This window comes from Dermacentor silvarum, chromosome 1, assembly GCF_013339745.2.
Source record: "Dermacentor silvarum isolate Dsil-2018 chromosome 1, BIME_Dsil_1.4, whole genome shotgun sequence".
Lineage (NCBI taxonomy): Eukaryota > Metazoa > Arthropoda > Arachnida > Ixodida > Ixodidae > Dermacentor > Dermacentor silvarum.
In genome coordinates this window covers 10,934,168-10,961,564 of record NC_051154.1, presented here as the reverse complement: position 1 = coordinate 10,961,564, position 27,397 = coordinate 10,934,168, and the positions used below count along the sequence as shown (strand labels likewise).

At 46.0% G+C, this 27,397-nt stretch overlaps 1 protein-coding gene across 1 annotated transcript in view; it reads left to right on the top strand.

The window, feature by feature from the left end:
- LOC119455818 (poly [ADP-ribose] polymerase tankyrase-1) overlaps positions 1 to 27,397 on the top strand; it is a 198,564-nt gene that overhangs the window by 5,383 nt on the left and 165,784 nt on the right. The window contains exons 2-6 of the mRNA XM_049660947.1: positions 3,575 to 3,824; positions 6,411 to 6,619; positions 10,301 to 10,395; positions 19,551 to 19,617; positions 24,055 to 24,287. Of these exons, the coding sequence (XP_049516904.1) occupies positions 3,575 to 3,824; positions 6,411 to 6,619; positions 10,301 to 10,395; positions 19,551 to 19,617; positions 24,055 to 24,287 (854 nt within the window). The remainder of the gene's footprint in view (positions 1 to 3,574; positions 3,825 to 6,410; positions 6,620 to 10,300; positions 10,396 to 19,550; positions 19,618 to 24,054; positions 24,288 to 27,397) is intronic.

The following is a 27,397-nucleotide window of genomic DNA, read 5'->3' as shown; positions in this document are numbered from 1 at the left end:
CTTTTCTCGGTATTTGTTCCGTAACCCGCCGTGGTTGCTCAGTGGCTATGGTGTTGGGCTGCTGAGCACGAGGTCGCGGGATCGAATCCCGGCCACGGCGGCCGCATTTCGATGGGGGCGAAATGCGAAAACACCCGTGTACTTAGATTTAGGTGCACGTTAAAGAACCCCAGGTGGTCAAAATTTCCGGAGTCCTCCACTACGGCGTGCCTCATAATCAGAACTGGTTTTGGCACGTAAAACCCCATAATTTAATTTTTTTTTTTAAATTTGTTCCGTCTAAGGAGCACCTCTTCTTCGTGTAATCCCAACTTTTTGGCTTCTTGATGACCCCTAGAACCATTGCAATCAGTACATCTGTTTAAATCCTCCATGTGCGCATTGCTATCTTCTACTTATACCACCTGGCCAGATTTCTTGAGCTCATTAATATAGATTCTAATGCAATCAATCAATTCCTTATTTTTATCTCTGCTATCACTAGCTGTCCACAGGTAAGCTACTTCAAGCCACGTCTTTTTGCCTTCCCATGTGCCGCTAATCCATAAATGCTGCTTACATGCCCCTTTTACCCTTTGTCACTTCATACCTCGTCTAATTAGCATGCCTGCGCCTTTGCTTTTCTTTGACCCAGTCATTCTGTAGCACCCTTCCCATACGAAATTATCAATAACAGGCGGCTGGCCCAAATCTCGTAGATGCGTTTCGGTCAAGGCGTACACACTAATAGCGTCGTCATTCAGCTGCGTTTGAATTTCCAGCCATTTTTCCTGCTTGTTACCACCCTGCATGTTTATGTAACAAATTTTACCATCTCTATACTTATCCTTTGTGCGTCTTTTCATAACTCTTTGTGGACTATTCTGCTCCTTGCTTGTGTGTCACTACATTCAATGCCTAATCTTCCTTCCTGATTGCCTAGGGCCCGCCTCAAAAAGCTACTGCCCGTGATGCAAATTGGCGTCCAACCAGCGTTGCTGCACTATCATTAAAATGTATCCCGTCACACACAAAAGTGCCTTCGCAGCCTGCTCGGTGCATTTCTTGGTTGATGTCAATGACCGTAAAATTCATTGCCTTAGCTAGCATCCAAATTTCTCTGTTTACTGCAAGCACTGCCCTTTCAATTGCATACCCCTGCCTTTCAACCTATGGCACCATGCACACTGCGATTTGCACTTCCTTTGAAACATTCCGCAGATCGGTAACCCCTTTGGCTATTTGCTTTGTGATCCCTGTCTCTGTCTTTGCATTAGGTCAGTCACTCTGCCCACTATGACCACTAGGTGCCTCTCCATTGTGTCCCACATGTGTTGCTTGGCTTCCATTATCACTTTTCTAATTGGTTTACTTGGAAGCGCGCCAATCTGGACTCGCTCGCCTGCACCTACCCTCTCTATTGTCACCGGTTCTACTTTATGCATGTTTGAATCCTCAACAAGGACAACTCAATGCTTTTCCTCCTCCTCACTGCCGAAAGCTGCACCTGAGGTCGTTATGCCCTCCCCTCCTGTCTTATCCTCACTCTTTGCTTTGTTATCTTCTACCGCGGCCTGCACGTCAGTGGTAACCCGCTTGTGACCATCACTGATGTGTCCGCCACTGCTTTCCGGTGGGGTGCTTTCGGCTTCCTTACCTGTTCTCGCTTGGGAACCAGCCCCGTTCGCGGTGCTCGTATCAAAGTGTTCACGATTGCTTTGCGGAGTGGTTGCCTTCAGCTTCATTTCTCTGTTGGCTAGCTTTTCTTCTACCTCCTTCCTCAGCTTCTGTTCGCTCTTGAGTTCTTTTTCTAGCTTCCCAACCCACTTAGCTAGCTTATCCTTCTCCTGCTCTAGACAGTGTAGTTATGACCCTAGCGCACACATCCTACAGATAAAAACTGCCCTGCTTGTATCACGTACTACTGACACAAACCGCGTTTCTTCCAACACATGGGAACGCTCGCACTATGAACAACGCACGCCTGGGTTCCTATGGGGGCGAAATGCGAAAACACCCGTGTACTTAGATTTAGGTGCACGTTAAAGAACCCCAGGTGGTCGAAATTTTCTGGAGTCCCCCATTACGGCGTGCCTCATAATCAGATCGTGGTTTTGGTACGTAAAACCCCATAGTTAAATTTTTTAGCGCCTGGGTTCCCTCTAGCAGCGACCATTATCTTGTGCTATCAAGGCATTGTCCAAATGTAACCCTACTTGTAGAAAAAAAAAATATTTGTTACCTACGTATATCTAACCAAAAAAAATAAAGGTGAGAAGCATGAAAAATAATGTATATACTAGATCGCTCGTTTAACCTAGCACTTCTTTCCCAGCATGAAGTGCCGTGGTGCCATCTGGTGAGCAAAGATCAAAACACTTTAGTGGCTCCTTGTGGCGTCTCATGTCTAACAGCATCTAAACAAACAACAGATCAACAAATTCAGATCCATGTGGGCTGACGTGTTGCTGCCTTGTTGCGCAACCACGCTGTCCTCAGAGGAAGTCACCGCATGGACTTCCGGGCGATAAGAGAGAAGGAAAGCCTGCTGAGCGCACCTTAACTGTCTGTCTAGCACTCGGCTGACACCTGAACATCGGTCAGCAGTCTGGGGAAGGAGGAAATGGGACGGAAAGATGACAGGAGATAGGTGACAAGGGAAATTTCTGGCTGGTCAAAAACCAGTGATGCTACAAGCAACAGCGATGGATGCACATGATTTTTTGAGGGATGGCGACAAGCGACGAGCAACAGATATTGCCGGTTTTTGGCTAGCTCGAAAATTTTGCTTGTCACCTGAAAGTCCTTGCAGCGACTTCCGCCTAAGACAGTGTGATACCGCAACAACATGGCAGCAACCCGTTCTCCTGCTTTGATCTGAATTCACTCTTGCAACTTGTTCTCTGCCGTGACAGCAAGAAATAAATAGTAAAATCAGCCATCACTTCGTCTCATATCAAGTGAGGACAAATAATTGGCGTTCTCTTGTTGTTATTGAGATCAGTTGTTTGTTATGATGCTGTTAGGCCTGGGATACCACTGAGAGCCGCGAAAGTGTTTAAAAGCTTTGCTCACCAGATGAAGCCACAGCATTTCATGCTGGTGGCATGGAACGAATTTCCTTTAGCGATGACATCATAATAAGGCTAGATTTAATACACCTTGGTTAACACGTTGGCCTCGTGGTATGTTTGCAATTTTACGGGCGCACGATTGTATTTATTTGGATAGCAATCTAAATTTATTGCTACTTCTTGCGATGTCGCATCCATGTGGTTGCTCCACATTGCGACACGGCAGAGTCTGCCTTTCTCATCGCTCGTAGCTGTCGCTTGAATATCATGTGCATGTGGTTGCCACTTGTACGGAACATGACGGGGACAGGGTCTTGTGTTTAGTGCTAGTACCGCTATTACTAGGACTCGAAAGGAAATTCTGGTGCATAGGAAGCGATTGATGATGTGATGACGTCTTGCCTTTCTCCAAGCTTGTGTTTCCATTTGTGCAGCTGTTAGTGCGTCAGACTGGTCAGTGATCCCTAGTATACCTGACCAAACAAATGTTTTTCACAAGTTTGTTTAGTGATGCATAATAGTTGCAACTGTGCCACTTTTGTGCAGGGTTTGGGCGGCGAGATGTGGTTGAACATCTTCTACAAAATGGGGCCAATGTTCATGCCAAGGACGATGGTGGCCTGATTCCCCTGCACAATGCCTGCTCCTTTGGCCACGCAGAAGTAGTGCAACTCCTTTTGAAGCATGGCGCTGACCCCAATGCAAGGGATAACTGGAACTATACACCACTCCATGAAGCAGCGATCAAAGGAAAGGTTGATGTGTGCATAGGTGCGTGTGGTGCTCCAGCTGGATTTAGTTATGTTTCGACTAATGGTATTTTTAACTCTTTGTTGATGAAGAAAAGAAACGTTATAGATTATAGATGACTTTGATGTTGAAGGTGAAGTGTCGTTTCTGCATGGCAAGAAAGATGCGAACTTGCAAACTGTTTAATGCTAGCACATACAAATTTAGGTGCCAATGTGTTCTGGTCAGAGATTGGGATATGGTGTCAAATCATTTCATGGGGCAAAGTCTAGGTACCATCAATAGTCTGAATCGTACACCATAGGTGAGGCTGTGCTAAGGGAAGTAGAGGCTGAATTTTGCATGACTGTTAATCTAGGGGATGGTGCCCGACTTGTTAATTCTTATATATATTTTTCTAAGCCTTACATATAGAAATATGGCTTAAAGGGGCCCTGAATTACCCCTCGGGCTTGGTGAAATAACATGGTTCGCGGGTAGCATACACTGCTGTGAACACCTCAGCCAAGTTTTACTGTCGTAGGCGGTGCATGGAGCTCGCAGGCGGGGCGTAAAGTTCTCTCAAACGGTCTCGTTTCAACAAAAGCCATGATCCTCACTCTCTTCTGTGTGCTTCATTACGTAATAAAGCACATGCCAATACCCGGCTGCTGTTTGTCGTTGCGGTCAGCTGCACTGCGGCTGCCGCGGGGTGTCGCCACGAGCCACTAGCTGCTCACTGTGGGCAACCGTGTTTGGCTTACGTTTAGCGCGTTGTAGGCACCAAAATCAGAAGTCGTGGCGTCTACATTAACTCGCTGTGGACAATCACTTTTGCCTTACGTTTAGTACGTCGTAGGCACCAAAATCGGAAGTCCTGGTGTCTAAGTTAACATCCAAAATGAAATTTGAACTGTGCGCCACAGTGACATTTCGAAGGCGGAGCGTTGTGGCCCCCCCCACTCCGCCGTAGCCTTCGCAGTGCAAGGCATTGAATGAGGAAGGGGAGCACAGCGGTGGCCGTGTTTGATTGCCGATAACTCCGCTTCTGCTGAACGCATTGAAGTACTTTTTGCAGCAAAGTATTTCTGAAATAGCCTATTTTTACTTCAAATGTCTTTCTTCACTTCAATAAAAAGTGGTTCAGGGCCCCTTTAAGTATGCTTGCTGTGAAAATGAAATGATACACTGTTGCATTGAGTGTCAGTGCATTTAATAAAAGTGTGACATCAACCAACCACAAGCCTGTTACTGACTTGTGGCTTGCACCAGCTGATGGAACCACCAGCCATCTGTTCTTGCATTTTATAAATGTGAACTTGGTGATATGTGTGATGTGTTCTACAACATCTAATATTGGAATGAACTTATGGTCTCCTAAAGTTGAAGGTCATTAGGTATCTCTGTTGTAACAGGGGCCCTACAACTTTTCGTGTCCATTCCTAAGCAGTGATGAAAACAGTAGCTGTTGGCCAGATATCTATGCCAGAATAAAACTTGCAAGAACATAGAACATTTATTAACAGCGAAGCTGTTTAAGCCAGCCGTAATTTGTGGTTCGTGGTTCGTATGAAGAAACTGCTGCGTCGTAGCCATGGCAATCAGGAGGGCGGCGCGGCGCATGCACACACGGTCTTCTCCTCGCCAGCTCCCTCCTTTCCCGATCCCCGTCTCTCTCCTCTCCGCGGCACGCTGAGCCAGGAGAAAAAAAGAAAAAGGCAAAGCTTGCACTAGGCCGGAAAAAGCTCAAGACATGGCGAAGCTGGCTGATTGATATCAAGTGGCAAGCCTTCTACGCATTCGGCGTTGGCAAGCAACTGTTCTTGGCACTGTGCCAACCTTGCTTAGCCTGCCTGCGTTTGTGGCATGCCAGGAACACTGTCGCTCCTAGGCGCCGATGCGTCCAGTTCTAGCCACGTGGAATGTCGCGAAAGGGAAGGTACCTCCGAAAATGATAGCTCGAGAATACCTTCCTACATGCATAGTTAAGTTAAACCAAGTTAAGACCTAGCAGCAACCAAGTTAATACCTAGCTGTAGCAGCCAGTAAGACTTGAGGATCAACAGTTTCGCTGTGCCTAAGCTTTCCACGACTGAGTACAAACTTGCCTGTTTTTTAAATTGTTTTTTAAGCCATTGCAACTAAGCAGTGCTTTTAGCTGGACCATGAATGGAGAAGTCTTGTGTATGGTGAGGCGGCTGCACCATCTGGTGACAGAACGGTGTGACTGCAATAATACTATGGCCCCTGAGATTTGGCATTGCAACATACCTATTTTGGAGACTGCTGATATTATAGCTCAAGGTGTGAGAGCAGGAGGGCATTGTTCTGCATCATCACAGGGGCGAAAAGTTAAGGACAGTAGGCGAGGGAGACTATAAGGATGTGGGAAGCATTTGGTTGCCAGTAACTCCACTTGTACCCAGCCCATTCAAAAGCCCATTCAAAAATACTTATTTGAAAAATTAGCACATGCCCCTGAATACCAGGCACAATCTATAACAAAATGTCATTTAATGTAAATAACTATGTATTCACTACAATGCCCGAATTTTCATGCATATATACAAGACAGAAGGGACAACTTGGCAGTGATGGGTGTAAGCATTCTTGTGCTTTCATTTGCAGTGCTTCTGCAGCATGGGGCAGATGCATCTATCCGCAACACGGATGGAAAGATCCCGCTGGACCTGGCAGACCCATCGACTCGTAGTGTGCTCACGGGGGACTACAGAAAGGATGAGCTGCTTGAGTCTGCTCGCAGTGGCAATGAGGAGAAGCTGCTGGCACTGCTCACATCTATAAATGTCAATTGCCATGCCAGCGATGGCCGCAAGGTATTCATTCTGGGCAAAGCCTGCTTAGAGGGACTGACCAGAGTGCGGTGGAAATAGAAGCGTCGTGCCCGATGCAATTGATAGAATTGGAGTGGTTTGACAACAAGTTCTAATTGACGCACATTTGGTACGAAGGCCCTCTACATGACCACAAATTGGTATGCATAACTTAGCTGCCTTAAGTGCACAATGCTTCTTGTTTAAAAAGGCTTTTATGATGTTTTGCTTGCATTTCACTTCATTTCAATGCATGTTATGAAGAAACAAAAGTTATGTTGAAAAGTGGGGTTGTCGTCAATGGTGAGTTGAGCAGCTGGCAGCCCTTATTTTATGCTTTCGTGTGTGTGTAAATGTACAAGACTTGGACAAAGCCTACAGAGCGACATGGTATTTCTGACACCTTCTCGCATCAGGTGGATCGTTTTCATGACTCTGGGTACTCAGATTAAGCTGTCTTGTGGAGTTGTGAAAAGTTGCTGAAATGGGCAAATACTTTGGGAAAAGAAAGTGAAGGTGTTGAAACAGGTGAGAAGAGAAACTTAGGGATCATGCCTTAAGGACGTAAACTGTCACATGGCCATAACCCTTTAATGATGGCACATATATGTAATCGAAAATAAATAAATACTTGAAAAAAATGTTCATTTTCTATCTAAATGTGCAAAACAGAATAAGCACAATCAACGAAAACTAAAAATATTTTCCGCAATCTTTTTAAGCAGTATATGGGGGAACACCAGAAAACTGAAAGTGGGCTTCACCCCAATCCACCTATGGTTTCGTTTGGAATTTGTGCAGACAGTTTTCGTCATATGTGAACCGTAGGTGTACAATTTCATTTGCTTTACATCACGTGTGATTCCACTGCAGCCTGACATCTTGTGTCGGTCTGTCTCCTCTGATCGTGCTTTCATAAGAAAGCGAGTTGCGTGCCAAACTTCTTCCTCGTCCTGTATTCCTGCTCTAAACCAACAAATGATGCTTTTTTCGTCCTGCAGTGGACATAAATATAGGCTGATGATGATGATGAAGACATTTAGCCAGAAACCTTGTACCCAATACTGAAACTCGGAAACAATAATTTTTTTTCTGGTATGTGGCCTGTAGGCGACTCTAATCCTTAAGGGGTTAAGAATGTAGCAGGTCAGTATGGGGTTAAAGTGGTTTTTCACGCCTGGCAGACTAAGTGCGATTTACCTGGCTGTTGAAAGGTGGGCATGTCTAAGGTTGGTAAATTCAGGGGTATTTTGTGAGGTCAAACATGTTAATGTCTCCTACGAAAGGAGTGATTTGTGTGCCTTTTTTTTTTTTCCTGTGGCCGAGTGTACATAGGCCAGACAGGCCAATGCATCAATCTTATCCTAAGAGAGCACGCGTTTTTGCTTAACAAAAATGATTGTGCACCTGTGTCCATGCATTGCCGTGTTTGCAAAGGCTCATCATTATTTGCCGGCGCATGTGTGCTGTTTAAACACAGGAATTAGTACATGAGAATGGTAGTTGAAGCGGCTCACATTGCACATCAGCACTAACCAGTCATGAATAGTATCACTCTCGCAAAAAGAACTGGTGTACCTTGATAGCTCGTTTTGGGGAACATGCTAGGTGGGGATACGTGCTTTTGCTTGTGCTCATGTGAAGGATCTTGATTTGATGTGTTTACATATATACCTCTTTGTGTATGAATAAGACTTAGTTGCGCGTCAAAAGTTGTCCCATGGCATTCTACGTCTTAGTGTTGTGTCTTTTTGCGCTGTTGCTACAGAATGCAGTTATGCCAACTCGCCCAACTTTACATCGTCCAACTTTACATCCTATTGCTTGTACCCAGTAACTAAGGACGACATGAGAGAATGAAAGCTCCAGTGCGAGTTTTTGTTCGCACAAACTTGTTCACATTTCAGTTTTTCCACAGTCCTTATGTCATGGCATGTTTTATGACTCCCCACGGTCACGTATGATTGCTCTTTCCTGCATTTGTTTATCAGTTTAGCGAAGCACCCCACTGATATAAAGCGGTTCAAAACATTATCAACAGCTTGTTCTATTGCTGCTTTGTTGAATTACAAATGATATTTCCCCACAACTACCACAATCAGAACAAACTTTAAATTTAGTGCAAATCTGACAATGTGCACTCAGCCCCACTCCTTGCCACCTTTATTTCTTTTTTTTTTTTTATGACACTGCGTGTCTGGAATTTTATTGGTTGGCGATTAGAGCGATCACACAGATTTTAGTGACAGTGTGACTCACCAACTTCTCTCTTATACCGGCATATGAGGGCTATTGCACCGAGTTATTGCTGTTTCCACTGTAGGGCTACATAAATGCAATTGTGATTGCAGATAAAGAAATTTTTTATAGAAAGTTTTTCACGTGTTTTCACTGTAGTACCAGTTACTAGTCCCATTAATACCTAAAACCATAAAAGAAAGCGAGTATGACCCTTTCTGGTGTAGGGGTAGTAGCTTTCAAATTGAATATAGAATGAAATTTGGAAAAAGCCCCATATACTGAGCACGAGGTCGCTAGCTCGATTGATGAGCTTCTGCCGCATATTCCCTCTATAACGCCCAATGGGCCTTGAGGATATTGCAAATAAATAAACAAATTTGGTGAGGGCACTTTGCGAATATGTACTAAAGGGCAAAATATATTTGAGCTGTATATGTTAGTAAATTGACCCTTCTACATTACCAGAAGTCTATCCTTGAAGGCTTGGTATAAGCCAGAGAGGAAAGGGCTGGTAACGCCGCTTTCCCGCACGAGTTCGCTGTGATGTCATGGCTTTTGACTGTTTCTATTCGGGCCTAGTTTCAACAGAAATTGATTGCATTGTGCTTTGAAGGAGGCCACTTGGCAATACTGGGCCACAACGGCCCAGATACGAGAAAATAAGGCTGATTCTTGGGCTAGTTGATATGGTTTCCTCATAATGGCAAAGCCTTTAGCGCAATTCAAAAAAGACAGGGACGTGACAGAGGGGCACACAGGACAGCGCTGTCCTGTGTGCCCCTCTGTCACGTCCCTGTCTTTTTTAAATTGTGCTAAAGGCTTTGCCATTACGAGAAAATACTTTGAAATCCGCGGCGTCACACTGATGTACCAGCACTGGGGTTCCAGTGTGAAATTTGTGCCAAGTTTGACCTCCATTTTCTCTTCTAATACTCAAGCATGTAAATCGAAAGTCAAATCGCCAATCCTGAATGTCAGGTTGTTCGAAGCTGTGAGAAGAGACCGATTCTGACACTCCATGGTGTCTGTAGCGAGAGGTGGAAAAAGCAGGAGACAAGCTCAAAGTTGAATAGCAGTTACGCACAAGAGGGCAGCTGTAGCACCTGCAACACTGTATCCTTTCAGGTTGCAATTTTTTCATCAAGTTATGGCAATGTCAGCTGTGTCTATCAAAATCGCAGGCTACGGGATTTGGGCTAAATGAGGAAAGCCAGCTGCTGGGGCAAATTGGTAAAGTTTATTTCCTCCTGCTGACAGACTTTCCTATTTCACCTAAACATTTCTGCTCAAGTAAAAAATAGTCAATGGAGCACCTTGGTTGTTCTTATTTGAACATGTCCAGGTGAGGTCCGAAGCTTGATATTTCTGCACATTATATTGTTTAACTACGCTGCCTGTTTTTCATCTGAGAGTAAGGTTAACATGTGCTTGCTTAACTTGCAGTCTACGCCACTCCATCTCGCAGCAGGCTACAACAGAGTGCGGATTGTCCAGCTCCTCCTGCAGCATGGGGCTGATGTTCATGCCAAAGATAAAGGGTGAGGCTGCGTTCAATCTTGCCTGCCACTTTTTGCACCCCTTTGGACCAAGAACTAGACCATCACGTATTGGAAAAATGAAATGTGACATTACCGCCATGTATTGTAGAGTGAATTGACGGTAAGACATGGGTCTTTAGGCCTAAAAATTACCAAAAAATTGAGCTTTGTAAAATTGCATTTTCAGATTCTGCATCTATTATTCTCTTGATCTACCAAGTTTCTTATCTCGTATGTCGATAGTTAAACCATAATATATTAATTTTAAAACTATAGGGTGAGATATTTGTTTGCTTCATTTTCGCATAATACTAATTTTGCTTGCCCAGCAAGACATTTACTGTGATACATCAGTAGCTATCACAGATAGAATAATACGGGTAGTTCTTTTTGCAGCATGAAGCTAGATGTTTGGAGCACACATCATAGGAAGCACTTTCAAGTTTTTTTTGTTTTTTTTATGTGCTTAAAATTTGTCATGGGTGATGAATGCATGGCTATGTTCAAAACAATAGAGTTCAGTGTACTATAAAGTAAGAAATATTGACCTAATCATAAAAGTGCTTCCATTGTTGTGAGTCCTGTGCTTTCTACTATTGATCATTTGTATATTTTTGTGTGGTGGTTATTTGTCTGTTGTAGTAAGAACAAAAGATTTAGTTTTCTTACTTATGTTATGAAATAATGAACTGACAGAAAAATAACTGAATTTTTAGAATCAAGAGAAGAAACTAAACAAGCATGCCAACTTTTATCAAGTTAGGTTCAAAAATAGGTAAGGATAGCTCTAATCACCATGTCCCCCCCCTTAACTGCCAGGTTGGTCCCGGCAGAGTCGCATGTATTTGACTAGGGAAAAACTCACCAATTCTACCTTCAAAAAACACACGGTGCAACGGTTACTTAGAAGAAAATTTCTCACTCTCATAGACTGCTTTTCAGACATACTAAAGCCAAACATCAAGAACTGATGCGTCGCTAGCTGTGGTAACTGAGATAGAGCATTCTAGCTTTGCACGATACATGATATGTTACCATGATACGTTAGGCCCACAGCGCATGTGCAGCTTTCATGGAACCGAGGTAACTGAGCTGCGTGATCAAGGTTTTATTATACAGTCAACGTGCGATTTTTCGGGCTCCCTAGGAGTCCCAAGAACGTCAGAAAAATCAGGCAGTCTGAAAAAAATAAATGCATACCTTTTACTGCCACCAAGGGCTCAAATCGCCGCAGGCACGTTTGAAATAGCTCTGAAGGCCTGCCAGTTCACTTATTAGGCATATCGGTGCTCGTACTGTGTCCGGAGATGGCGGGTGCACGCATGCGTAATTAAAGAATACAGTGAAACCTCGTTACTACAAACACTACCTTAACTAACTTTTCGGAAATCCCCTGCTGATTGCTTGTAGTTTCAATGTAAACATATTTCAGTACTACGAACTTCAGAATACCAAACTTTTCAGAATAACGATCGTTATTCGGTTTCCATGTCATGTTAACGCCTCAGTACTGCGAATGAATATTCCGAAATCTCGGGATTCTTAGATTTTTGTGTATGCTTTGCGGCAACCGGAACAGTAGGCTAGCAGACGAGGTGCAGAAAGCAAACGCCCCAGTGCATTGGTTTGGCATTGGTACGTGAAAATCCGAGCCGGTCGCTCAATGCATCAATGCATCAGGTTTTGTGAGCACATGCTCCGCCCAGACGAATGTCACCTAGCAACCGAGGTGCGTCTCTTCCTTGTTTCACCTTTCTTTCTGTGCACGCCTCTTCTTTCTTTTGCCCTTCTTTCTGCGGCCGTACTACCTACCCGCGCAGAGAAATTTAACCTACCTGCTCGCGGGGATGACACACGGTTGCACTTTACCGACAGTGTCATTTACACGCGCTTGTACTTTAGAGAGACACAGTTGCAGTGTCCACGGCAAGGAATGTGAAAAACAAACAAACAAAAAGAAACCATATGCTTTATAGGCAACATGGAGCTTCTTCATTGTCGGTGGTTTTCTTGGCGCAGGCCACTCTATGCACGGTGCTGTGGTGGTGCGTGGTGGCGGCGGAATCTATGGAAAATAGAAATAGCGCGGCCCAAGAGCCAACAGTGGCGTTTTCATGTATAGCTCATACGTTGAGAACAGATAAACTGATAGGTTGACGGGCCAAGTGGTTAATTTTGGGGCCTTCACTATAACAACCTTGCAGAATAACGCGCAATTTGCTGCAGTCCCCTGAAAATTGTTATAACAAGATTTCACTGTACATAATGTGTCCCTCAACAATTTCCCCTTCCCGCTCTTGGTATGTTTCACTGCGTAACACTGCTGTATTGAGGCGAAGCTGACTTTCGGGAACCGGCATTATGCAATGTGTCGTGCATTCCGAGCTTCGAAGCCATTGGTGAGGATTACAATGGCGAAGTCAGTGCCATTGCTGACAGCGGCAAATTCTTTCAATGAAAAACATGGCACCGAACAGCAGGAAGCTTGGTAACGAACGTTGAAGTTGGTAGGCCTAGCGTTGCCGCGGTGGTGGCTACAGCAGCCAGCGGATTTGCGTGCGAGAGCGCCTGTTTGATGCGGCGAGATAATAAAAATGGCAGCGGTTGTGGCTTTGGTAACGTCGTTTTGAACCTGTGGTCATGGCAGAAAGTCCGAAAAATCAGACGGTGAAAGGTTTTTGCGTCCAAAATTTTAGACGTTCTTATGCATTGACTCTATGGGGTACGTACGTGGTGGTGCCGCAAAAGTGTCCAAATTATCGGGCATTCACGGCCAGAAAATGGGTCGTTGACTGTACCATGATTGCATACCATATTTCATTGACCAAGTAAACCAATGTTGCTGCAAAGAAATCAACTTTTAGAGCGTTCCGCATTGCCACCGCATGACCAGTACTACAGTGAAACCTAGTTTCTACAAACACCGCATTTCTTTTTTTTATTCTATTGCGGAGTCAACAATGCATCAGGTTTTGCGAGCCCATGCTTCGCCCAGACAAGTGTCGCGTACCAACCGAGGCGCGTCTCTTCCTTCTATTCGCCCTTCTTTCTGTGCATGCCTCTTTCCTTTGTGCTTCTTTCTGCAGCTGTACCAGCTATGCGCGTGGAGAAATGTAACCTCCATGCTCGCGGGGATGCCACGTGGTCCCATTTTTCTGACAGTGTTGTTTACACACGCTTCGCTTTGGAATAGTTCAGGTATCCGCCTCAAGCGACACAGTTGCAGTGTCCACGGCAAGGAATGTGAAAAACAAACCAAAAGTAATATTGCGCTTTGGAGGTGACATGGAGCTTCCTCTTAGTTGGTAGTTTTCTTGGTGTCAGCATCTCATTTGCACGCGCCACTCTTACTATACGGTGCTTCGGTGGTGAGTGGTGGCGGAATCTGTGGAAAATAGTAATAGTGTGTGCCAAGAGCCAACAGGCAACGTTTGGATATCGTGGATAGCTCGTATGGTGACAACTGATGGGTTGATGGTTGAAATGGTTAATTTTGGGGCTTCCATTATGACGACCTTTCAGGAGAATGAACAATTTAGCTGAGACAGGCAGTCTCAAAAACGAAATTTTTGAATTTGAGAGTTGCCACGAAAAAGACGGTTTCGTGCTGTGTCGACGATATCGTCAATTCGGTGGAAAGAAACGAAGCCAGCAACACTTTCGCGTCCACTACGCTCCCGTGGCTGATGTCTCGCCCGCAGTGGGAAGGCGCTACAGTCACTGACCGTTTTTTCAGACCTAGCATGCACCGAAACATAGTCTGAAAAATTTAACAGTGTAAAATTTGTTCAGCCAAAAAAAAATCTAATTTATTAGGCTTAGAGCGGTTCAATAATATCTTGTAATTCCCTGCATCATACTACGCTTGGAGGTGATGAGATTTGCGTGGATTTGTGCAGGAGTGACGTCTCCGTATACACTCGACAAGAGTGTCACCATGTTCGCAATCTCTGCTGCCGCCGATTGTGGGCGGTCATCGTCATCGTCTGAGCCGCTTGGGTTTGCACAAGGCTCACCCTATGACTGACGGTCAGGAAAGGGCACGACGCTCCTCCAATCCGCAATGCGCAAAGACTCTACAGCAGGGTTCGTCGACTCTCTGACAGGGTGCCAAGAAGGCTTCAGAGTCATATTGCCTACAAATACTCGTTTATTAACCCAGATAAAGCTACAGCACGGTGTGACAGTCACGGTGCTTACGGGCAAAAAAGGCTCACCACAAGACTGATCGAGCTTGCGCGCCCGCAGCCCTAGGGCTAACCGGGTAGAATGAGAAGTCGCAGTAGCAAATGTCCCATGTAACCAACTTGTTGCGAGCCTGTGAGCATCTGCCGCGGCGAAGAAGCGCTCAACGGAAGAGAGCTCGGGAGGAGAGGGCGCCTGGGGGCCACCACTCGGGAGGCCAATCAGGGTGTGTCCTGGTGACGTTTGCTCGAGCGGTGACTCGACCCCAGAAGGGAGAAGCACAGTTTGCGTGGAAAATTAGCTCCGGTGCGCTAGCCGTGCCCGCCATGTTGCTATTGTGGCGGCGGTTCCCGGAGATCGATCTAAGCACAATGTTTGAGCTGGAGGATGAGGCGAGGGAAGGCACCTCGATCCCCACAAAGCAGAGTGCGAAGTCACCTTTTTCTCAGATGCTCTCTTTTCAACAGAAGCCTGCTACTCACTCTTTTTGGGCTGCTTTATTTCATAATATAACAGATCCCCATCATCATCATCATCAGCCTCTATTTATGTCCACTGCAGGATGAAAGCCTCTCCCTGTGATTTGCAGATCCCCATATGCGCCTGCTATTGGCCAATAGCTGACATCAATCAAGAAGGGTGTTTGGATCAGTGCACTTTTTCCTACTGTTACTGTGTATATTTATTGACGCAGTTTAATAGACAGGCTGAAGAAAGCGAAAATCTGCTTTTGAATTTCAATAAGAATTACGTACTTCCGGAAGAGGCCAACTATCCTCCGCTCACGCTCGACTGCGGCCGCCTGCGTAGGAGTTAAACTTTGGCCACCCTGCTTATTGGTGTCGTAGATTGTGTGTCTCGCTAATTTCGACTAGTTTTGAACACTCAACTAGCCTCGAACCACGCGAAACTTAAGGTTAGACCGCATGCATGAGTGCCAGCGCGTGCTCACTACGCATGCCTCTCGACTGCCATTGCTTAGCTGTGCTGTTCACTTTATTTCCGTAAACTACCAGTTGAAGGTGTATTACACGACTTATTCGCGCTCGCGGGACTAGTACCTCGATGCAAGGTGCTTCGATGTACGCGCGAGATTGCATATGGCCACTCATTACCATAATTAGCGCGGCTCGTCGCACCACAAATTATGGCGGAAAATCTCTGCAATGGCGACCCAGCGCAGCGTCACGCAACGTCAAATTGACGTTTACGAAACGGCTCTTCCTGTGACGCTCTTTACGGGATATTCCTTCAACCAATCAACAAGCTGACATGCCGGCTATCTTGGAACGTCACCACATATTCGCGAAATTGCAGATGCATTGCACGGGTTTCTGCACGCTACCGTCTAAAGCGCTAAAGTCGCAATGTATGTGCCAAGGACCACAAAAAAGTATTAGCCGATAAAATTTGCAGCTTCACGTCATCACGTTTCGTCATTCTGATGAAAACGCAAAATTGCATTTTGCAAAACTTCCGTTTCCCGGCACACATTTCAAAACACGTGACCTTTCGACAGCCAATGAGAGAGTCAACATGGCGGATAATGGCGACCGTGCAGCCGCCATGCGTGTCGAGAATAGAGCCTCATGTGTACGGAGATGGACGGAAATCAGGCCGCATCACGGGCATTTGGAGAATCCGAAACTTGCGTGCGGGACTGGCGCAAACAGGAGAGCATTTTCGCCAGCAAAGCAATGCGGAATGGTTTCAGTGGACCGAAGCAGGACGTAATCTGCGACGATCCACTTCGGCGATATGATCGCCTTGGCCCTATCTTGACAGCAATCTGCGACGGGAAAAGTCCGCCGCGCGCCGTGTTTTCGCCGCTTATAAGTCGCGCTGACGCGAGAGGCATGCTAGCACGAAGGTCAATTCGCTCACCGTGCTTCGTCACTCCAGCGCTTTGACAGTTCGTTTCTGCGGTCAACGAGCGAGATGTGTTCATGTTTGCTAGTGCGCGCGTGACACCGTGCTTGTTAATTTATTTAGTAAGGGAATGTTTTCAATGTTATACGGCCGATTAAACTGCTATCCTTACTTCGTATAGCGGTCTACTAATTTGCTATCGCATTCGAGGCTGTGCCTTTAGGGCGAAACTGCGACTTCTCTTATTCATCGCAACTTCAGTGCATCGGGAGGAAATCTGTTTTTCCAAATGAGAGAAAGTTGTATTTGAGGTGCATGGTACTGTAAAGAACTTTTTTTTTCTGTCGTCACGGAAAACGGGTGCGTGTTACAATTGAGGGCGCATTAGAATCGAGTAAATATGGTAGAAAGAAAAAAGAAAAAGTGCAGTCTTCCAGGATAGCGGGTGCCTCCCAATCTTGGAGGCTATAGAGCGAGCCACTGGAATCCAAGCCAGTGCAAAATCTAACATGGCGGCCTCCAAGATTGGGTAGCGTGTCTCGGAATGAGCGATTTAGTCCGGAAAATCGAACTTTGGGGTTTCAATTCGTCCAAAAAGTCGGTTGCGAAAATGCATGAACTCAATGGGAGCCCTCACGGTGCATTTTTGAAATCCAAAATATCCAGCAAGTTGAAATTTTTGGAGTCAAGCACCCGCACGCCCGCTTTAGCGGCAGTTATCGATTCCGTTAACATTGTCTGCAACTTTGTTGAGTGCAGTGCAGGTGATATTTATATGCTATGTGTTGCGAACTAGCTGGAGGCACTTGGGGCGGCGAACTACCGCGCCAAGTAATCCCGCATCAGTGATTACTTCGAGTAATCATTCTTGGACATAGAAAATAAAAGTGATTTGTTTTTGCGGCAAGTTCTTACTTGTTTTCTATTTTTTATTTATTCCGGTTAATTCGAAAATCCGCTTAATTTGAAGAATTTTCGTCGTCCGGCGACCTTCGAATTATCGAGGTTTTACTGTATATATATTTGCTGTTTCACCTAGCATTTAACTACGGTAAATTCCACCATTTGTATTTCTGCAAAGGTTACCGTATTTGCTCGATTGTAACGCGGCCGCGATTGTAATGCGAGGGGTGACCTTTCATTGCGTCCATCAAGAAAAAATAAAACCGCGAAAGTGACATGAGGGGTGGGTAACTTTTTGTTGCGTCCAGCAAAAAATTTTTAAAAATGAAGAAGAAAACTGCTAAAGTAAATCGAGACTACCAGATGCATGAAAAAGTCAGTTTCGCCCGAATGGCGAAGCACCAAGTGCAATAGCAAATTAGTAGAGAGCTATAAGGAGTAAGGATAGTAGTTTTATTGGCTGCATTAACTTGGACACATTCGCTTACTAGCTGAATTAACAAGCATGGTGTCGGCACGCACAAGCAAACATGCATAGATCACACTCAATGACCGCACACAACCACTGTCAAAACGCTGGCATGAGCAAGTGCGGCAACAGCAGCGAGCGAAGGTTCGTGAGGTCTATTGCTTCAATGGAAATTGAGCGGCGAACGCACAGCGCATACAAAGGTCAAAGCCGTGTGGAAATCGCTTTCAAGATACGGTGCGCGCGACAGCCCGCAGCCGCGCAAAGTACAAGTACGCAGAGTAGAAGCAAGCAACATTTGCGCTCTCTCTTGCGCTGCCTTCCTGATTTCCTCCTTTCATGTGCGAGATTGAGTCGCCAGTTCCCTTGCGCCTGGTCGCAAGATATGCATTTGGTGCCGCTAAACGTTGCCTCCCCTCCCTCCCTCCCTCCCTCCCTCCCTCCCTCCTTCCCATTCCCCCATGGCCTTTCGTACGATGGAGACGTCACGTTTGCTCTCCGCCGTGCATTCGTTCTCTGTGGAAGTGCGCGTCCCTCGCGTGCTTTCACTCGCACATTTCACTTCTTGATTAGAATTGGGTGCATCATTGCACTTTTTAGACAACCTGAATTTCGGTATTCAATTGTAACGCAAGGATTGACTTCAGGTAGCAAAAATCCTGAAAAAATATTCACGTTACAATTGAGTAAATACGGTATTCACTCAGAGCTATTTAACTCTTTCCTTACCGCACCCATTGGGCATGGTTAGCTCTCTATCGATGGTTTGAAACGCTGCTTGGAGACCTTCCGCGGCGCTGACGGACGTACTGCGCTATCAGACGTAAAGGAGGCGAACTATATTTTAGTTTTCTAGGTAATTTTTAAACGCGCTTCCAAGTTTCGCGATCGTCGAAGGAGAACGAAAAAATGGCTGCCTGCTATTGATGGTTTGAAATGCCGCTTTCGAGACCTTTCACACCGCTCACGGGCACACTACACCATCGGACGTGAAAGAGGAGAAACTATATTTTTGTTTTCTAAGCAGTTCGCTTTCTTCCTCTCAAGTGGTGATTTTTAAACACGCTCCGAAGTTTAGCGATCGTCAAAGCAGAACGGGCAAAAATGTCTGGCTCCGGAAATGGCACGCACGCTTCGGGAGATCGCAGATATCGCGATTCCGCTGCCTCTGCGGCTGATCTTATCGATACATCTAATAGCAGCGCGTCAGAGGACGCTGACTTTTCGTTGGACTTTGAGTCTGAAAACGACGACAACGCAAACCAGCCCGAAACATCGGCGGCCGAAGCCCGCATGCCCAAATGTAGTGCTTGTAAAGTTTTTGTAGTGAAATACCTGTTCAATGAAAAATTTTGATTTTTTTGGAGATTGTGCCTAATAGACTGCAATACATTTTGTATATCTCAATTTTCGTAACATTTTTTGCTTAGTAGATAGAAGCGTGTCTTTACAAACTTTGTTCAATTTTATTGCACAATCTTGATTTCAACAATGTATATCTTTTTTATGACATACATCTCGTTAATAAAATTTTTATGAGTGAAAAGTGCATTCATTTTGCTTTCTGTTTATGTATTACACTAAAAATTGAGTGCAGTAGTTCCTTCAGAAAAAGACATCTACCGTAACATACAAAAAACACCTATTTTCTCCATGGTAGGGAAAGAGTTAAGTATTGAATATTGCTATTTGTTAACTAACTTTGTGCATTGCTCACTATCCTTTTCAGTGGCTTGGTGCCCTTGCATAATGCGTGTTCCTACGGTCATTTTGAAGTGACTGAGATGTTGATAAAGGTACGTTCTGCTTTTCCCCTACCAGTTCTAGTGATGTGATTGCAATGCCAGTTGCGCCAGACTGTGCCTAGTAATTTTAAAGTTATTTTAAAGTTTTAAAACGGTTTTAAAAATATGTGAAAGTTAGGTTCGCCGCCGTACATTTGTGTCATGCGGTAAAGCATACAAATGCCGCGAAGGTGGTTTTGACTTCGTAACTGATGGCATCGCGCGAGCAATTTACGACTGAATTAAAAAAAAAAATTGCGCATAAGAATTAAGTACATACCGTAATCGCACATTGTGAGCTACGGTTATTGCTTGAAAAATCTTTTTAGGGCAGGTTGAAGATAGGCGTTTTTGACAGGGGGTGGGGGATGACGGTGCTCAATGTATCCACTGTCCCCTAAGCTGCTTCGAGACTGATGCTGCCACTAATGAGGTCGCTATTGGGGTCATCATAGGGATCAGGTGCATACGTGTTGACTGGTAAGGTTCGAATTATCCAGCGGAGACCAATTTTAGAACCAGAATTATGAAAATTTGGACCCATAGAACTGTATGGGTGCTGGCCGGGACTGTCGGTCGGGATTGTATTAAACGAAGTCGAATTAGCCAGAGTCTACTGTATTAGTTTAGGCTGATGATGACTAGCAGACCAAACAAAGTGTTCACTGCACGCGAAAAAATTGCTGTAATGTGATGAGCAAGCAAATCACAGTTGTTGCTGCTTGACAGGTTCAGCTTACCATTCGCGCTGCAGTTGAAAAATGCTGTTGCTTGTCATGGCTGTCTGAATTGTACCGATAGCTTGGCTATGCGGACGTGCGTTTATACAACATGCCCCACAAATGGCAACGTCAGCATTGAGACTCGTGCCCTGCTGTAAACTGCATTGCTATTCAGCTCACGGACTGAGAGTGCTTGTGATACATTTGCGCGCACGAAGCTTGTACAAATGGCTAACCTGTTGTGGTGGCCCAGTAGCTATGGCCTTGCACTGCTAGCACGGGGTCGCGGGTTCAATTCCCAGCCCTGCCTCTGCATTTCGATGGGGGTGAAATGGAAAATTGCTGTGTGCCGTGCACTGAGTGCACGTTAAAGAACCCCAGGTAGTCAAAATGAATCCCAAGTCTTCCACTTTGGCATGTATCATAATCGGATAGTGGCTTTGGTGCTTAAAACCCCAAACTGCAGTTTAATTTAGAATGCTTGGGCATATGAACATGCACAAGTTTGCACAAAAGCTTTACATGATGATAGTGATGCTTGCAAATCTTTAATAAAGAACGCTACAAATTCGATTACAATGTTGTTAGATCATGACGGCTGTTGTGTTCACTGCAGAAGCCCAAGACGAAGGACATTGGTCATGATGTTGCAGCAACCAGTTCACTGCCACCATGTTTGCAGTATTGGACGTGTGAATCATGTCTGAGAAAAGTGGCACACTGCGGCATACAAAATACAGTCAAACTTTGACATAATGAAGTCGTACTTGCAGTGAAACACTTCGTTACATTGTGAATTTCATTCATTCAGGGTTTTTAAGTTTCAGCAGTTAAAATAATTTCACAAATTCCCAGAACATTCCTGGTAGATAGTACCTTGTCAGTGAGCACTTATAAACAAATCGCAAGAAGATCAGGCTATAATGGCATAATTTTAAGTGCCGCACGTGTGGTGCAGGTTGAGCCGAGAGCAATTTATTGGTGGGGCTCTTGCCATCTGCGATTTGCGTGTGTTGCGTCGTGCGGTGGTGTAAATCTTGGACGCCGTGGATGACCGTGCTTAGTGCATACAGTTATCATCAGAAGGGCCCACAAATTAAAAAACGTCTTCGTTGAGAAAAATAAAATAGCAGTTTCGCCCAAAAAAGCAAAGCATTGATGGCGACAGCAAAGGGACAACCGCACGAAGTAAATTCGTAGTTATATAGGCGGTATAAATTGTACTAAACATTTGCTTGCCAAGCCGCATGGACAGCCATGTGCAGCCGTGGCCAGGGTAGAGGAGGAGGTTCTCGCATTCGAAAGGGAGGGCAGATGGGAACACGTCTCCTTCCCCTCTAGCATGTGCTTGATCGCATTACCGCGCACTCACTCTCTCCCCACCTTTATTGCACTAAAGGAATCGTGTTACTCTTGAGTTGCCGCGCTCCCCGCGGCCTCTTCAAATTCTTTACCAATGTGAGAGATGGCGCAGCAGTGTTTCCTGCATACCGCGCTCCCCTGTGGTCGCGTCCACAACTTTCTTGCCGCTCAAGCTTTTCACGCGGAAAGACGTATGCAAATAATGACCAACTAATGACAGTACCAACTGGGTTGAGCCAGTACTGTCGCACTAAATTTTAAATAGTTGACAACCTTAATTACATGTGGGCTTGAAGCTTAGACCACTTATAACGTAACCGCTTATTGTACAGAACCGGATATAGTGCGGCTTTTTCTTACTCCCGTTTACCCCACCATAGAACTCTCTGTATACGCATACCTTTTACAGTCGAATCTCGTTAATTCAAACACGCTTAATTCGAACTGCCGGTTTATTCGAACTGATGTTGTGGTCCCGTCAAAGTTATGTATATTTCAATAAGCGTAAACGCTCGGTAATTCTAACGCAAAAGCATTTGCGACGGTTAATTCGAACATACCGCGGACCGACAATGCTCTCAGCAGCGCGCCAAATAACGCAGCGGCACCTCCGACCGGCATTGCTTCGACCGGCATTGCTCCGACACCGCCATAGAGCAAAAGCTTAGGAGAGACCCCTTAATGCAGCAGCGGAGGCCCAGTCCGGCCAATGAAACTGCCCACGCCAGCAAACGCTCACTTCCCGATAACGACAACGAAACTTCAGGGAGCGGGTTAAGCTGGCACCAGGCCGGCTGGACCGGCGGCGCCGGCACCCACGCCGGCAAACGCTCGCTTCCCGATAACGGCAGAAAACGAAACTTCAAGGAGTGGGGTAATCTGCGCCGACCGGCTGTACTGGCGGCGGGCGCGCACGGAGACAGTCGAAGGGGTGGAGCTGCGAGGGAGCTGAGAGAGAGGGTGAGGGGAGCCACCGAAGCTAAAGCCCCTCTATATAAAAAGTAGCGACACTCTCCTCCTGCGCCTTCCCTTCTCCTCGTTTCTCCTCTCTTTCGTGCTCCTTTCTCAACCGTGGCGCCGCCTACACTGCTTGGGACACGTGCACTTGTTTATATTTCATCGTTGACTGCTTTTCACCGGCTAACAAATGTTAAACGTTATCGCTCGGCGCAGGACGCACCTGCATGTATCGGAAGTTTCTCTAACATTATCGATGCGTCTATCCGTTGTCTGTTGTCACCGACGCTTGTGTAATCTGATTGAGGGTCGCGAATTGTTTAGTACTTTCTGGAAGACATGCAGGCACCAGGGATTACTGTCGAACCTTCGATGACTCATGTATGAAAGCCGACGCGTTTCGCCGCTGATCAGATTTTGTCGATCGCCGACTGTGTTTGCCGCTATCGTGCTCCTCACCAGTCGGTAGACGCTTCTCAGGCGAAAATGGCGATGGAGCGCAATCGCAAACAAACGCAGCCAGCACCCGGTGGCGCGACGGCCCACGTGATGCCATTAGGCCAATACCGAGGCGGCGTCCGCCTCGGTATTGGCTAACCAATTTTAGGGCCACAACGTGTCGTAGAACCCTCTTTAGATGGCAAATACGGATCTCAAGGGCCATACTTTTGCTGGCGGAAACCGAAAATACGTCATAGGTTGTCTCCCCTGGCACTTTGGGTGGCCAATGCCATCGTCAAGCCACCAAGCCAAGCGACATGAAAAGTCTAAATGGCCGCTTGGGCCGGTGTGGGGTGGCAGTTCGCAACGTATGATACGGGAACGGTCCCACAGTTGCGACGCAACAGCGGGGTTACCAATGTATTGGGTTCTATGGGAGCTGTGCCGGGACCGGTCGAAAACGACATAACAGCCTGGAAAACGCAGCACCCGGGAACGTAACAGCGGGGTTCTGCTGTAACACTATACAACGCTACGACGCAATCGTGACGACTAGCTCTTCGTTTCCGATGCCTCGCGCTTGTGCGAAACGACACGTGTCCACGCATCCCGTACCTGGTGTGACATTCCAAGGATGAGTGCTTCGACGAAAACGGAAAACGGGTGCGTGTTACAATCGAGGGCACGTTAGAATCGAGTAAATACGGTAAGCGTTTCTTTTTCGAATTTTCGTGCCAAACCTGCATATAACGAAATCCTCTTTATAACGAAGTTTTTCGGGAATTTGTCAATTTCGTTATATCCAGGTTTAACTGTAGTGCAGTACTGTTTATAGTGGGGATATCCGCGACTCTGACTACTTGCGCAATAAAGGGTCTATTCTGTAAAGCAGATTTTTTTTAATGAAATGCTGCAGAAGTACTTGTTGCCGTGTTTCGAGAAACAAATGAATGGAAATTTAATGCAGCATGGGGCCAATGTGAATGCCATGGATCTGTGGCAGTTCACACCACTGCACGAAGCAGCCTCCAAGAGTCGAGCTGAGGTGTGCTCACTGCTACTGGCACATGGAGCTGACCCTGGTCTGCTCAACTGCCACTCAAAGAGCCCAGTCATGGTAGCTCCTTCCCGTGATCTCCAGGACCGCATGCTTTGTGAGTACTCAGCGATTCCTGTTTCTAGGGGTACTCTGACATTACAGCACTAACTAATGTTTTGTTTAAAGCACATGCTGGTGCCTATTGCTGTTGCTTTACAGTATGTATATATTTTGTTCACTGCGGGATCTGAATATTTTTAACTATTGTCCTTTTTTGTCTCCTCAAAGTGTACCCACATTGTACAATGTACGGGAAATTGTATTGTTTGATTAGTGTGGCAGTTTTATTACAAATTTTGCACAACTTGGGGTTTGGTACTTTGTCTGTTTAAACGAAATCTCAACCATTATTGCAAAACCAAAGTTAAAAAGGAAGCTTTAGCTTGGGGCCTCCTTTCTCACACTGCTGAGTGATGTTTAGGTGTCAGCCGTGCACTGGACAGTTATGGTGCGATCAGTAGGCTTTCCTTTTCTCTGTCAATCGATCTATCTCTCTCCTGTCTAAATGCATGGGAATGGAGGAATTGTTTTTCTCGGCAACTACTGCACCTAATTTGATGAGGTTTGTTGCATTTAAAAGCCAAGTTAATTTCTAGTGACTGTAGCTAGCAGATTTCTTATTTATTCTGTTGATATTTTAAAGAAAAATGGTTAATATTTGCAAAATTTCAATAACTGAACTATCAAATTTGTAAATCATAACTCAGCAATAAAAAATGATATCACAATTCTGTAAACTGCACCTAACAATAGCTCAGTGCCTGCTTTCGAGAATGTCACAGTGCGCATGCACGTCCATCCTATCTCGGTGGCCTGCTCGCTGCGCACCTGTGAGCGCGCCCTTCACCGGAATTTGTGGCTGCCGCTAACAGTAGTGTTGTTCGCGGCATCTCGGCAGCGGTGCGGCATCTCGGCATCTCGTCCGATCTAGGCACTGTTTTTCAGCAACGGAAGCACCTGCTTTCCCCGCTTCTGACACGGCTGTCTGGCGGATACCACGGTGTAAGATGTATACTCTTTAGGTGAGGACACTCATGAGGGGCGATCGACCAGATAAAGTAGTCATGGCGCGCATCGATGGCAGCGAATACCTATTGGCGGGACGACGCAGCTTCAGTTAGAATGCAGGCGGGAGCTTGCCCGGACAAGGAATGCACGCATAACACAACCAACCAGGGAACGGCATGTACACGCGGCGTCACGTCGCCGTATCTGCTCATCTGCCCCGTCATGATGATGCCCTCGCCACGGTGACCTACTTTCGCGCATCACTCAATCATTTCGGATTTCCCGCGGAATGCCGTTTCCATACCAACGGGAGGTAAAACCAATAAAACATTTTCTGTCGTGAAGCTGCGTCGTCCCGCCAATGGGTATCTGCGGCCATGAATGCGTGCCGTGGCTGCTTTATCTGGTCGATCGCCTCTCGCGAGTGTCCTCACCTAAAGAGTATATATCTTACACCGTGGTATCGGCAAGAGAGCCGTGGCAGAAACGGAGAAAGCAGGCGCTTCTGTAGTTCAAAAACAGCGCCGAGATCAGACCAAGGGGGTTGAAGATGCCACGCCGCTGCTTCACGAGCAACACTGTTGGCGGCAGCAGCTGCAAATTCCAGTGAAGGGCGCGCTTGCGCAAGCGAGCGAGCAGGCCAGCGAGATAGGATGGACGCGCATGCACATGGCCACGAGCTCGCATGGTCTCCAAATTTATGGGCGTAACTGTACCTTTGTTTGTACATGGAAGGGCACAAGAAAGAAGTGGGGTTGTCTTGACAAAAAATTGAGAGAGGGGTCAGGACATCCGGACATACCCCCTCGATCCGCACCTGTGCACCTCATTGGAAAGGCAGATACAAGCAGCTGTGTGGTGCACCTCATCTGATGTACAGAGCTCAGATATGTTAACAGGAATGTGCATGGCCAGTCATCACCAGAAACTGGCGTACACATCCGGTTTGGCCACACTGTGTGAGTGCACAGTATAATCTCCATGATAGGATCTCTCAGGACCGCGCAAATGATTCGTATCGCCCAAAAACAAGGGGATGCAGCCATAAAGTGGCTGACTTGGTCAAAATTTTAGTTTTCTAATTAATTTTTATTTTTGCTATCCTAAGACCGTCCTTTATCTGATGGTGAAATATTACGAAGAAATACGCAGCAGAATATGAGAAAATTGCACTTTCTTAGTGTTCGCTATCAAATTGGGCTACGGGAAGTGCTTTCACATTGCTGATAGCACTGGCTTTCCGTTGATGCAGTGATGCCATCTTAGTATCACCATAAACATGACAGATTGGAACTTCAGATAGCTGCAGTGTCGTATTTCTCCATGCAGAAATAAAAGCAAGAGAAGTGAGCACAAAATGGGACAACTAGTGCTGCTATTTGTTATTGCAGCCATGTGGCACATAGGGAGTGCTCCTCTTGGCTGATGCGGATTTGAATCACTGGCGCACTCATTTCGCATGCATTTTGGCAGAAGCAAGCAATGCACTTCGCTGTTCCGAGGCCAACATTTCAATTTTCACTTAATTTCCAACTTCAGATTCTGCCACTTTGCGCTAGCCATCACGCAAATACAAAGGCAACATATGGGAAAACAACACAAACAATGATGTGAACCTCCACAAGCCACTAATGTGTAGGAAAGGGAGCTGATGAGGAACTCTGATTGGCTGTGTGAGCGAGCATGGTTGGGCAGACCAGAATAATTTTTCGTAAGAGGGTGCCTAGGCACCGCACAGTAGAGTTGTGCAGCTCGCCGAGTGTTATAGCCAAATTCTCGGACAGATCTGTGCCGTTTAATGTTCAATATTGTGACGGGTCGTCAAATAGATAAAAAAAGGGACAGTATTTATGTACAGGGATTATTGGCAGAGATGGCCAAGATGGCTGAACACGCGCAGCATTTCCCGGTGGTCGTCGTCTTCTTCCTTAATGCAAGGAGGCGGCCCGTAACATCTAACCGCCCCGGCGGGCTGAGCGCCGACTCGGCGCAGACTAATTACACGAGGAGGCGACGGAAAAGTAAGGCTTCAGTCAGGATATGTGCACGACGTCACGAGATGGCAGGGTAGATGGTGAAGAACTGTTCAGTGGGGTGCTTCCATAGTTCACGTCACTAAGTTACCGTAAAACCTTGTAAGGTCCAGTGTAACGCGATAAAAGCTTTTCGGAGAGGCCGACGCGACGAGGAGGAGTCCAGAGAA